Source organism: Seriola dumerili, unplaced genomic scaffold (assembly GCF_002260705.1).
Source record: "Seriola dumerili isolate Sdu_G_001 unplaced genomic scaffold, Sdu_1.0 BDQW01000493.1, whole genome shotgun sequence".
Taxonomy (NCBI): domain Eukaryota; kingdom Metazoa; phylum Chordata; class Actinopteri; order Carangiformes; family Carangidae; genus Seriola; species Seriola dumerili.
The window spans coordinates 896,826-910,001 of NW_019174748.1; the positions used below are offsets into that span (position 1 = coordinate 896,826).

Genomic DNA, 13,176 nt, shown 5'->3' on the forward strand with positions numbered 1-13,176 from the left:
AAAAACATGTCAGTCATAACTTTGTAGGATCCAAGCTGATTTCTTCAAACGTCTTGTTTTGTCTGACCACAACCGACACATGTTCACTTTACTGTGACATATGACAGAGAGAAGCGATTGATCGATTGGACAAGTAGTTGCTGGTCATTTGTGGATTGACTAATAGATTAAGCGACTAATTTGTTCAGTCCCAGTATCTACATAAACACCTCTACCCTCCTTCCCCTTACACTCCACACCTATACTTCTTGTCTGCAGAGAAGAAAGAAAGTAGAATTACTGCCTTGTGGCTGTCTGCCTCTGCCACTCAGACTAGTTTCAGGTTACTTCCCTGTTTATCCAGAGTCATTTGAAATATGAACCATTCGTCTGAGATTTTGTCATAATTGCTGTGAAGTCTTGGGTAATGGCTAAAAAGTGTTTTATGAGGTCACCATGACCTTGACCTTTGACCAGCAGAATCTAATCAGTTTGTCCTTGAGTCCAAGTGAACGTTTGAAGAAGTTACTGAGATATGAGACAAAAATGTACACTTTGACAGCAACAGAAAGTGAGGACATTACAGCATTTCACAGTAAAAACAGGAAAGAATGGTGTTGCTGTGCTGCTATAGCAGGTGATGACTAATGATGTTGCAGTGAAGTCACGGAGGAAAGTTTGAAACCACACATTGAACTGATTCAGATCTGGGTGTTTAGTAACAATCATTTAAACTCATGTTCACATGAACTGTGTGCATTCTGAGGTCATGTGATTTATTAGTGTGTTTCAGTCACATGTGAAGAAATGTTTCAGTTGAAACTGTTGAGAAAGTTTCACCAAAGCAGTTGTAAAATACCGTAAAACTCAAACTTGGCCAAGGCTGCTGTTGTAATAACCTGTGACACTGTGATGACTGGCAATGTTTTCTTCATTGAGGTACAGGAATATTAATTACAGTCTCTCAACAATCACAACTGCAGGTAGAAAACAATAAATACAGGCCATACTGTTCAGTCTGTTCATCCTCTGGTCTGGTTCTAACTGCAGGTTGTTATCTTACTTTCATGCGTCAGGAAATAAAAACAGGTTTCACCACACAGTTAGAGTTCAGCCTTTACTTTAAGTAATGTAACACGTACAAAGTAACAGGCAGGACTGCAGGAGGCACAGTGTTTCACTTAATGTACCAATCTTCACTTTGATATCATCACATGCAAAATCAACCCGTCCATTATCTACACCTGCTCACTGTGAGCAGTTTATTTAATTTTAGCTCAGGCACATCATAATCAGAGTGATGCCGCAATTTCTCAGTTAATCAATCAAAGACAGACAGTGATTATGTTTTAAAAGCATTAATTAATGAATTAGCCAAGAATTTGAAGAGGCACTAAAATTAAAAGTATTTACAATCTTTGGGGGGTTGTAGGGGACTCCCAGAATGCACTGGGTGAGAGGCAGAGAACAAACTGGACAGTAGGTTCATCACACATACAGAGAGATAGTCACGCTCACACCTTCAGACAGTTTACAGTCTCCAGTTCACCTCACCTTCATGAAACAACCACATGAATGAAATAATTCATAATTATAATTGTTATATATAATAATTGTTTATTTCCTGGTGTGATTCAAACACCTGATTGACTCAGGTGGAGCTGTTAAACCTCCATCCAGAGAAAACATTTGTTCAGTATGTTTTGGAGCTGTTACTATTGATAATTACTGATTAAAAAATCAATGAACCCAGTTTAAAAAGTTTAAAAAGTGTTTCTCCAGCACTGATCATGTTGGTGTGTGTTTCAGAGCTGAATGCCGTCCGTCAGAAGAATGTGGTTCTGGAAAGAGATTTTGTCAAAGCGCAGAAGGTAACAAATATTTAATTATTATCAATAATTAACATTTTCTACAGCTGTGTGGTACAGAAACAGATTTGTTTCATCTCAGTGTGCAGCTTTGGCTCCAGAATATTTTCTATTCACTGACTTTAACTGTAACAAGCAGATTATCAGTCAGTAAATTAAATTTCATATTGATCATTTATCTGTGTTGTTAATTTTCATGTGTTTTTTTTCTTCTTCTCAGGCTCTGAATAAGAGCAAGAAAGCTCAGGTGAGTCTTCCTTGTCTGGTTACTATGGTTACCTCATGTTCACTGATCAGTAGCGCCCTCTACTGTTCATCACCTAAACACACATGTGTCTAGTTCTTGTTTTTTTACCGGAGTCACCCTTTAAAATTGAAATTATTCACCATTAAATCGTAAATTGTTTTCAGATATTTATATTTCTAATGACCTCTAACTGACTAACTGACTTCTAATGAACTCTCTGACTTTTAATGCACTTCAATTCATGAGTTTATTGTAGTTCACTTTTTAAACCTTTCCTTGTTTGCACTTTAGATTTTTATTCTTTTCCACATCCAATCACAGATTTCTGCAGTTTTCATTGTTCTAAGACAGTTAATAATTAATTTATCTAAATTAATTAACTGAATCAAATCACACTTGTAGCCCCTGTTCAGTGTGTCACAGTTTGCTGGTGAAAAGCTGATGTTTTCCTGTAGGAGGTGGATGCGTTGCTTAGTGAGAACGAGATGCTTCAGGGGAAACTCCACAGTCAGGAGGAAGATTTCAGGCTACAGAACAGCACGCTGATGACTGAGCTCTCCAAGGTACGTCTGTGTTTGTGTGCCATACACCACACTGTATCAATAAAACATGCCATGTGTATAAGATTTTTATTATCATTGTTTTTTCCAGCTGTGTACACAGATCGAACAGCTGGAACAGGAGAATCAGGGCCTGAAGGAGGGAGGAGGAGCCTCTGCACCCGCTGCCCCGCCCAACCCCGCCTCCAGTCCTGTCGATGGAGAATTGCTTCGCCTCCAAGCTGAAAACTCCACCCTCCAGAAGAAAATGAAAGGTGTGTGTTTGTCTGTGAATGTTCTCATTCGTCCAGGTCATAGTTATCTCTCTCTCCAATTAAATCGAAGGCAACTGGACTTGTATTTGTCTGTGGAAGACGTTTCGCCTCTTATCCAAGCGGCTTCATCAGTCCAGACCAATACATAAGAACTGATGAAGCCGCTTGGATAAGAGGCGAAACGTCTTCCACAGACAAATACAAGTCCAGTTGCCTTCGATTTAATTTGAGAGAGAGATAAGGTGTGTGTTTGTTTGTGCTGATGTGTTGTTATTTATCTGCACAATATGTTTCAGAGGTTCTATAATCAGATCACTGAATGAAATTCCCTGTTTTTATTTACTGTTATATTAGTTCATAATAATGGCCACACAACAAACATTTGAAAAGCACATTATTAATGTATTAAATCGACTTAATATCTCATTTGGTTTCCTTGATCCTTTATGATATATGATGTTGTATTTCCATCTTTACTACAAAGAGCTCAGTTCTTTACTGCCTTTTTTATAGGAGCTGCAACAATTGGTCAATTAATCAGTCAACAGAAAATGAAATAAGCAACTATTTTTATAATTCATTAATGGTTTCAATTATTTTTCAGTGGTTGCAGCTTCACAGATGTGAGACTTTTCTGTTTTTCTTGACCTTACATTATAGTAAACTAAAAAGCATCACACAGCTGTGTTATGTTTACATGTGTGTGGCTCACTGTTTACACCATACTGAGGTGTTATTCCCTTCCAGCCCTCCAGGAGCGCTATGACAAAGAGTTGCAGAGACAGGTGGTCGCCCAGGGCAACCAGAGCGCTACCACGGAGACCGACGGGTCAGCCAGTGCCAATGGAGTCTCTGATGTCACAGGGAGAGGGGAGGAGCCAGCAGCAGAGGGAACCAGTGAGAGACTGGAACAGGTTTTGGAAATCATTCCTATTTTTTGTGATAACACTCATCTACAGCAGCTGTCGTAGTGTTTCTTTATTATGTCAGAGGATTTTGTTAAGTTTTACTTATCAGCATCTCTGATGTTGAATTTGGGAAATGGAGACTTCAGCAAGAATGATGCAGGGCTGTTAGCTCTACAAATTGTACGTTTCTCAAATTGCCACAGATAGTTAGTAAAACATTATCATGACCTGTGGCGATCATCTGAAAATATGAGTGTAACACCAGGTTGACAAATGCCAGAATTTCATTTGATAATTTATATAATGTATTTTTAATATGTTGTTTTTTTTCCACCTGTTTTGTTTGCAGACGGAGACTCAGCTGGAACAGACAGAGAAGCAGCTACATGGTGAGTTTCTTCTTCTTCTTACTCATTAGAAAGAATTTCCCTTTAAAGAAGAATTCCTGTTATTTCATGTGATATTCAGTAATTCTCTGGTCTGATAGTTATAATAAATAAGACATAGGACTGTGTGATATGACCAAAATCTCATATCCAAATCATTCGTATCCAGATAACAAATCATGGTTTAGCACATTTTCTGAAAATTGAATGACCTCATAGAGAGGCCTGTTTCTTATTACATTTTGAATTGTATACTAGACAAATAAAAGGCACTTACTCATATTTGATTATTTGTCTCCTTTCATTTAGAACCTTTGTGCAAATTTTCAATAATGCTGTAACAAAATATAAAATATTAATGTATAAAATATAAAAAGGTCAATATGGTCAAAAATATCAAAACCAAACATAAAATACTGAACAGCAGAACTGTACAACAGAACTGAATCCAAACATAAACATTGGAATATAAAATACCAAATGTAAATATGGAAAACTTTAAAGTTTAAACTGTAGAAGCAAAATACGGCTCACAATATAAATATGGAAAATACAACAAGCTCCTGGTTTTGTCTTGGCTGGTCGAAGTTCTTACCCTGTTGACTGTCCTCCATGTTTGTTTGTGTTGCCTTCATACAAATCTCAGATTGTGTTTTACTGAACAACAAAATAAATGATGGAGCCTAATATGAAGCAATATATGTTTTTATTTTACTTGTAAAAATAAAAATCAAAGGATGAAAATTTGCCTTTATTCGTATAAACATAGAATTTGCGGTGCTGTAAATGTTTGTATTGATTTAACCAGTAGTTATTAGTGGAGTCGCAGACCAGTGATCCATCTGAATGTCTCATGATAAGAAACAGGAGTTTTCCTCCTTATAGTTACAGTACGCTTTGCTTCCTGCTGACCTGACTTTATTCTCTTCAAACCTTCACTCAACACAAACTGTTCAGATTTATTTTGAAGGAGCACACATCATGTTGTTGTTTCTTTTTTTGATTCTATGAGATTACATGGATGTTCAGATTATTTTCATTATCATTTAAATCATTCATCCAAATGAATGATTGAACCATGAAGCCAGTTTTTATAGTTGTTGTTTGGCTCTGAGAGAAATCTTGTTGATATCACCTTAAAGGATCAGTCTGGTGTTGTTCTATATTCTTCTTCATGTTTAGGCTCAAAGCAACAGTGTTTTAGTCTGTCTCTCAACACTGCCTTCCTCTGTCTGTGGCTCTCAGCTCCAAGCTCATGGGTTCCTGCTGAACTGAACTACAGTGTGTGTTCATGGTGATGAAGGAACATGTGACTAACTGATGTGTCATAGTAACGATGGAGCTCAATGGCTCAGAGGAATCAGATCCATCAGGCTGTAGATACACACACACACACACACACACACACACACACACACACACACACACACACACACTGAGGTGTGGATCTGAACATGTGATTTGTTGACTAGAGGGAAAACATAGAACATCACCAGAGTTGAGCTTTAACATGCATAGTGCACTGAAGTGTTGTATCATGTCCCTCAGTGAACAAACTTTATTTACTTATTTATTCACTTCATCTGCTCAATAACAACTTCATTTGATCCTTAAAGGACCAAACTGGTGTGTTTGAAGATCAACCTGCACAGAGTCAAAACCTCCTGCACAAAGTTAATCAGTCACAATCAGTGTTTAATTAACATTTCCTGTCAAAGAGATGGTATTACTGTGTTCATGCTGCTGAGAGCAGAGGTGTGTTCAAAGACACCTCAGACACTGGTGATGCTGAACAACAACTCTTTTAATGTTTTCGAGCCGTTATTGAGCCCCATCATATACAGTATGGCAGGTTCATCATTTACTCTGTCACCCAGAACCCAACCAGTACTTCTGAGTTGAAATGATTAGTTGATTCATTTATTAGTCAATTGACAGAAAAATTAATGAGCAACAAATTTGATAATTGACAGTTAGACAATTCATTAGTTGATTGACAATCAACAACAGGTTTTTGTTTATTTGTTTGTTTGTTTACATGGGAAAACTAAACCAAATCCAACGGAAGTAAGTTGAAACTTTTATTATATAGAAATTAGATTTCTATATTTTCCAGCAAGCTTTTGTTATTGCAGTCAAACAACTCAAGTCTTAGCTGTCTCTGTCCCGAAGTTTGATTAAACACTGACTGTGATGAATCATCTCTCTGGTTTTTAAGTTTCATGAGTCTGCAGGCTGATTTTCATAGAAGTGATGTCACACTAACGTGTACCTGAAACGAAGGAAAATGATCTAAAATCATGTTCAGTGATTTAAAGATTGTTCCTCATCACAGAGTGAAGCATGTGAATGCACCAGTTTGGCCCTTTAATGGTGCTTGTTACCATAAATTCTCAAATACTGCCCCGTTAACCTCGTCTGCAGAAAGGCTTTAATCTGTTACCTTTACAGTTCAGGTAATTCCACCTCCTAAATGTTTAATCGGACACCTTCTGGTCCTGCTGGCCCAGTGTTTGGTTTTTATTTGAGAATTTACGGTGAACCTGCAGCCTGTCTCTATTGAAGCGTAGAGCAGCTAGCTGGCTCAGGGCAGACACACACTACAAACTGACGCAGTGAACAACTGTTTTACAGATGAACTTCAGACATTTGAAGTTTTAAAGAAACATCAGGATTTTCACTCTGATGTTTGAGTTTAGGCTCAGAAGTCAGGTATTTTCTGGCACAGCTGCAAAGACTAATGTACCCCTGTTAACTTCATTATAGAAATGAATATTACTGCATGTTGTAATACTTGACTGATGGTGGAGTTTAGTTTCCAACGGTTATAACTTCCCGCCTCCTGACCTCTGATCTCTAATGCAGTGATTCCCAGCGTCACTGATCAAAAGTATAAATATCATAATATTTTTTAACTACACACAGTTGAAGCTCTGAATCTCCTGTGAGCTCTGTGTTTATATTGTCATGTAAACCTCTTTTTTCTTGTAACGGTAAAGTTAGGGTTCGTTCCTTATCTTTTAGTAACTTCTGTTCTATTTTACTCTTTTTGTGTTTTATGGGGGTTAGTCACTTCTTTAACCCCTGTGTTTAATGTCACAATGCTATGGACTCTGGGTAATTCCCTAAGCCCTCATGGACTTACCGGGAATGCACTTCAAAGTCTGTGAGTCTGTGACGGTGGGCATTGGAATTGGGCCACTGACATCTCAGAGTATTGAAAGTCTGCATCAAATTTCAGCTCAGATTAATAATCTTTTTGACTTAATCTTCAGACAGTTCCTGGTTTAAATCTAAAATATGCCATTTACACTGTCCTTTATTTAGACAAGGTTCTTCATCTGCCTTCATCTGTTAAATGCATGAAATATTTTGGTCTCTGCACTGACACCCAGCCTCATGTCTGCATGAGGTAAAAAAGTTTTTTGAAGCAAACAATGTGTTCAGTGTTTAGTTATTGTGAATGTCAGACAGAAGTTTTCTTTACACTCAGTCTTCCTCACCAGAACATATGAGTTCCTCTTAGCGCCACGACAGGTGAAGCTGCACAGGATACTTCACACAAACTGACCTGAAGCTGGGAACATAGCAGAGCTCAGATAAACATGCTGTCAGTGAACACACCCTAATAAACCAGTACACAGTGATGTTTCACAGGTGTGATTGACTTTGCAGCTCAGCCAGAAAATCCCTTACTCTGTCCTGGTCAGGCCCCCCCCTCCCCCTCCCCTCCCTCAGACAAAACCTGTCAGGCGTCATGTAGGAGTGAGAAGCTGGTGTAGTGTGTGTCTGGCCTAACAGACTGCCCCTGCTGTGTGCGGCGCCCCCTTTAGGCCTGTCAGAGAAGAGCGTAGAGAAGATTGTAGCTAAGCAGGCAGCGCTAGGCTGGTCGGCTGCTCTCTGTCCAATAACTCACTGCTTTGGACCAGAGCTGGAGATGGCACTGAACACCGAGCAGGAGGAGAAGAGGCTGCTGAGGGAGCAGATCCACAACCTGGAGGTACAGCACACACACACACACACACACACACACCTACACCTGATACACAATCTGACATAACACTCACCATTCACACACTGAGCAGGAGAACATATACAAATATATATAACGACATTCTGCATTAGAATGGTCTCCCCACACTGCACAGTATTTAACTGCTTCAGATCATCATAACTCAGTCCGAGTCACGTCTGCTATCCTGCTAAATATTAGATGAATACCCTGATGATGTCACGTGAAGAAGAGCAGTGACTGAGTTCTTACAGCTTTTAAAAAGGAGGGAAATCAAACAGACAACTCTCCTGAAAACCTTGTCTTTGCTGACCTCCAGTGGTTTAAGTTTACACCTGACTGCTCTGAAGTACAGGTGAACTCCAGGACCTGGTGCCGGTTTCACAAAGACAGACTTTGACTGTGTCTTAGACAAATAGTCTGACTTCAGATAGATGTCTAAATTCATCCGTTGCTCAAAGCAGTTTAGTTCTTGACTATCTTAAGCCGGACTGTGGTATAAGTCTGAAATATCTCTGTGAAACTGGCCACTGGTGACATCACTGTTGGGTGTGGTTTCAAGAGGACAGCAGAACACTGCTTTACAGTCTGCGTTTACATTTAATAATTATAGAATATTTAATATATATAATTTAAAAGTTGCTATTTCAGTCATGTCACATGAGCCTGTGACCCATGAAGAGAAGGAAAAAATACACATTTGAGCTACAACAGAAAAGTGAAAACATGTGGCTGCAGTGCTGGTCCTTGGTCCATATCATCTTTAGTCATGCATCATTGAAGTGGTTTCTATCGGCTAAACTTTAATCCATGGATGTTTGAAGAGAACTGGAAACACTTTTCTCCCATTTATTCCAGTCAAAGTTCTTAACTGGTGCATGCAGCAAAAATGTTCTCCAGGCTTCTGCAGTTTTAGGCCCATATAGGACGCTCAGTCCTTCTCTGGCCGTGCTGCCTGACCCCCCCACACACACACATGAACGACATGAAAATAATTTATTGATGCGGCTCTTTGTGACTGAAATTTTTATTGGACCTAATGGATCAAATTCTCCTGGTAGGAGGAGAAATCACTGGGTGTGTGAGACATGGAGAAAATGGTTTTCATTGTTTTACAGATGTGTCTTTTGTAATGATTGTGTGTGGGGTAACGTCATTTGTCACTGATCCTGCAGCTCTGACTGTGACCAGCAGGTTCAGCAGCTGTTTGTCTAAATGTCCATTTCCCCTTTACTTTGTTCCCCCAGATAAGAAAACATAATAAATGAATCCAAAGACTCAAGTTTTAGTGTTTTACTGTGAAAAAAACCCTGGACAAACACAGTTTGACTCTTTATTATCTGACATTTGTTAAAATATTGGTAAAACATTTGACTTGTTCCTGAGATAAAAACATTTTCAAACACAAACAGAACTGTCACCTGCTTCTGATTCTTCTTCTCACTTCCAGTTGTGTGACATTACTGCTGCTGTTACTGTCCCCACTGACCCAAAGTCCAGAAAGTCAAAATGGTGGCAGATGAAATGGCCACACGTTGTGTGTGAAAGAGGAAACTAATTAATTCATGACAAGAACATGAACGGCAGCTGGCGAGCAGCGGTAAAATGTCAGCATGTACCAGGCCGACAAGAGCCTGCCGCTCTGTAACCGTGTCATCTCGTCCTTTTCATAATATTCACTCAACACCAGCCAGTGACAGCAAACACACCAGAGTGTTGTTTTATTATACAGAGCTTTTTAAATGTCCCCAAACATTTCACTGGAAACAAACAGGACCTTAAGATAATGACAGTTTCTCTGTCAGACACTATTGAACATACAGGGAGCAGGAAAAAACACACAAACTAATAATTCATGTGTTTTTTCCTGCAGGTTTCTTTGAAAGTCACATCAGCTAAAAGGTCCAGTTTTCACTTTGACTGTGGACACGATCACTAACTGATGAAACACAGTGTGCAGATAGTTTGTGTTTTGTTAGTTTTAGAGATAATGTTTTCAGCTGTCTGAACTCCAAGTTCTCCCAGTTCAAGTCCAAGTTCTCCCAGCATGCATTTTACATCAAGCAGCGGCGATAACTGAGAATTTGAGACAGACAGCCTTTACTGCCTATACTTTGAATACTTGGTTGTTTTTGTCAGAATGATTCAGACACTAATACATAAAATGAGATCTTTTGTTTTTGCGATATGTGAGGATCTGTTAGACCTTTCAGTCAGCATCCATGGTCATCATCCTGGGGGGCAGTGAGTGATCTCAGCAGCCCTGCTGTGATCTGGTATTTGTTGATAGTTTGTCAAAAGTTTTATGTTTTTATTGGACAGTTTAACAACAGAGCTGCTCTCCTTATATGTCCACATCTCACCACACTGTAATAAACATGAACATGAATTAACATCTCTATGACAGTATCAACAAAAATTGGACATTATAGGAATTATAAAAGTCCACTACAGGTGTACCTAATAAACTGTAAAGGTGGACAGTGAGTGTTTGTGTTTCTGTGTTGTTCACTTGACTCTGAGACGGTTCTAAACGTCTGTCCCCTGTCTGCCTGCAGGCGTCCAAACAGGCTGAAATCACCAAGCTACAGGAAGAGATAACAAAGGTATTTATTGAATTTTATCAGTGTTTATAAAAACAAAAGTGTGAATGAAGAATGAAAAGCAGCTTTGATTTGCGACTTCCTGTCTATCTGTGTGATTCTTCTCCAGCTCTCTGATAAGTTAAAGAAGAAGCAGGAGAGGTGAGACCCCTTCAGTTTGACTCTACCTCAGCAGAATTACTTTAATGCGAAGCTGTTGCAGTCCATCTCCTCCAGAGGGTGTAACAGTCTGAAGAACACGAAGAACATGTCCTACAATCAGACAGTGTTTGAATAGCTGTCACGATGTTTATTTAAAGTTGAACTGTTTGTATGAATTTTATGCAGATCAGACTAGAACAGACCGAAGGATGATGAAGTTTGTATTTAATGAAGTTTGTGTTTGTGTCTTTCTGCAGTTTTCAGCGTCTGCAGGGAGAGAAGGAGGCTCTGTACAATGACAGCAGGTCAGACATACACCTCTACTACTACTGCTACTGCTACTACTACTGCTACTACTACTACTACTACTACTACTGTTGCTCTAACAGCCACTACTACTACTGTTACTGTCACCTTTCTTGCTGCTGCTACTGTTAGTGTGACGACTGCTACTGTTACTGTTACTGTTATTGATCAAACTACTACTGTTACTGTTATTGTGCATACTACTACTGTTACTGTGACTACTACTACTCTTACTGTTACTGTTACTACTGCTACTGTTACAGTTTCTGCTGATGCTGCTACCTATCAAACTACTGCTACTCTTATGACCAATGGTGATATACAATTAAGTACTTATTTAAGTAGTGCACTTGTACTTGTACTTTGAGTATTTCCAGATTTAGCTGCTTTATACTTGTACTCCACAACATTTTACAGCACAGGTTTGGAAACGAGCTACCCACAGATTCAGACCATAGTAGTAGTAAAGCTGTGAATGGCTCTACCTTTGCCAGCTGTTATTAACGCACACACACAACACATGCATCAGTAGTTATAATCCAGTACTATATATTATTCTGAAGTGGGCCACTCTGCACTACTTTTGGTACTGAGAGTATATTTTGATAGTAATACTATAGTAGTGTACTTTTACTTAGTAAAGTTTTGAATGCAGTACTACTACAACTACTGTTACCATTATTGTGATTAGTGCTACTACTGATATGACAGTTAATACAACCACTGTTACTACTGCTCCTACTACTACTACTAATGCTATTACTGCTACTACTGCCGCAACTAAATCTACTACTACAACTCCTACCTCCTGTACTACTGTACTACTTGTGTTTATACTACTGCTACCACTGTTACCAATTTTACCACTGCTACTTGTACTGCTAATACTACTACTGCTGCCAACAGTCTCTCTACTGTAGGTACTGCTACTATCATGTTACAGCAGTTTGTATAAGTACCACTCTCTTGATGTTGCACCTGTTACTACTACTACTTCACAGTACTGTTACCACTGTACTGACAGGATCTGATGTCCATGGTTTTTCTGATGTTTTTGTTCTTGCTGTTTGTTGTGTTGTACAGCAGATGTGAACCTGTTGTTGTTTGTGTCTCTGCAGGACAAAGATCGATGAGATCAACCAGAGGAAAGAAGAGGAGCTGAAGGCCATGAACCTCCGCATCCAGAAACTACAGTCAGACCTCATGACAGCCAATCAGGTCAGACCTCAGTAACACACAGCTTTTCTTCCTTAGCATGACAACTTAACTACATGATCTTTTCTCTGTGCCAGGGGTTTTTTGGGGCCAGATCTGAAACCTATGATATTGAATACCTGCTGATACTGTGTCCAATCAGTTCATAAAGTTGTATTACTTAAATGTTGATTAAACAGCCTGTGTATTCGACACATTGAAGCAACACGGCTGGAGAATACCTAATCTCACACACCTCATTTTTCATGAGGTTAGTGATCCTAATTACTGAAGGTGATGGTTCAAAAATATAAAGTTTATGAGCTTAAATTATTGATATGAAAAAGTTCGGTTCAGGGAGAATGTCCCGCTGACAGTGACGTGACACGATCTGATAGAAAGTCTCACTCTGTTGGATTTGTTGGAACAAAAGAGAAACTGAAACTCACAAACTGTCTTTGATAAGCTCTAACAGAGCTGTGCAGAGAGCTCAAAAACCAACAACAGCTAAGGATAATAAAGGCCTGTAATCTAGTTCCTCATTAGTGACAGCTGATATCATGTAATACTGGTGACGTTTGTCCTTGTAGCCGCTTTGACACTCAGCAGCGGCTAAAACAACATGATAATGATTATCAGCATCGAAGGTTAGTCAACCTGTGTATGTTCTCAACCTCAATGTCTGAACCACACAAATAATATTTCACATTGACACAAG

At 39.1% G+C, this 13,176-nt stretch overlaps 1 protein-coding gene across 2 annotated transcripts in view; it reads left to right on the forward strand.

Moving 5' to 3' along the window:
• gripap1 (GRIP1 associated protein 1) overlaps positions 1 to 13,176 on the forward strand; it is a 40,901-nt gene that overhangs the window by 3,008 nt on the left and 24,717 nt on the right. For both annotated transcript variants that reach the window (XM_022763926.1, XM_022763927.1), the window contains exons 3-13: positions 1,789 to 1,850; positions 2,068 to 2,094; positions 2,550 to 2,657; positions 2,746 to 2,908; positions 3,656 to 3,822; positions 4,166 to 4,205; positions 8,132 to 8,202; positions 10,773 to 10,820; positions 10,927 to 10,958; positions 11,216 to 11,263; positions 12,383 to 12,482. In XM_022763926.1, the coding sequence (XP_022619647.1) occupies positions 1,789 to 1,850; positions 2,068 to 2,094; positions 2,550 to 2,657; positions 2,746 to 2,908; positions 3,656 to 3,822; positions 4,166 to 4,205; positions 8,132 to 8,202; positions 10,773 to 10,820; positions 10,927 to 10,958; positions 11,216 to 11,263; positions 12,383 to 12,482 (866 nt within the window). The remainder of the gene's footprint in view (positions 1 to 1,788; positions 1,851 to 2,067; positions 2,095 to 2,549; positions 2,658 to 2,745; positions 2,909 to 3,655; positions 3,823 to 4,165; positions 4,206 to 8,131; positions 8,203 to 10,772; positions 10,821 to 10,926; positions 10,959 to 11,215; positions 11,264 to 12,382; positions 12,483 to 13,176) is intronic.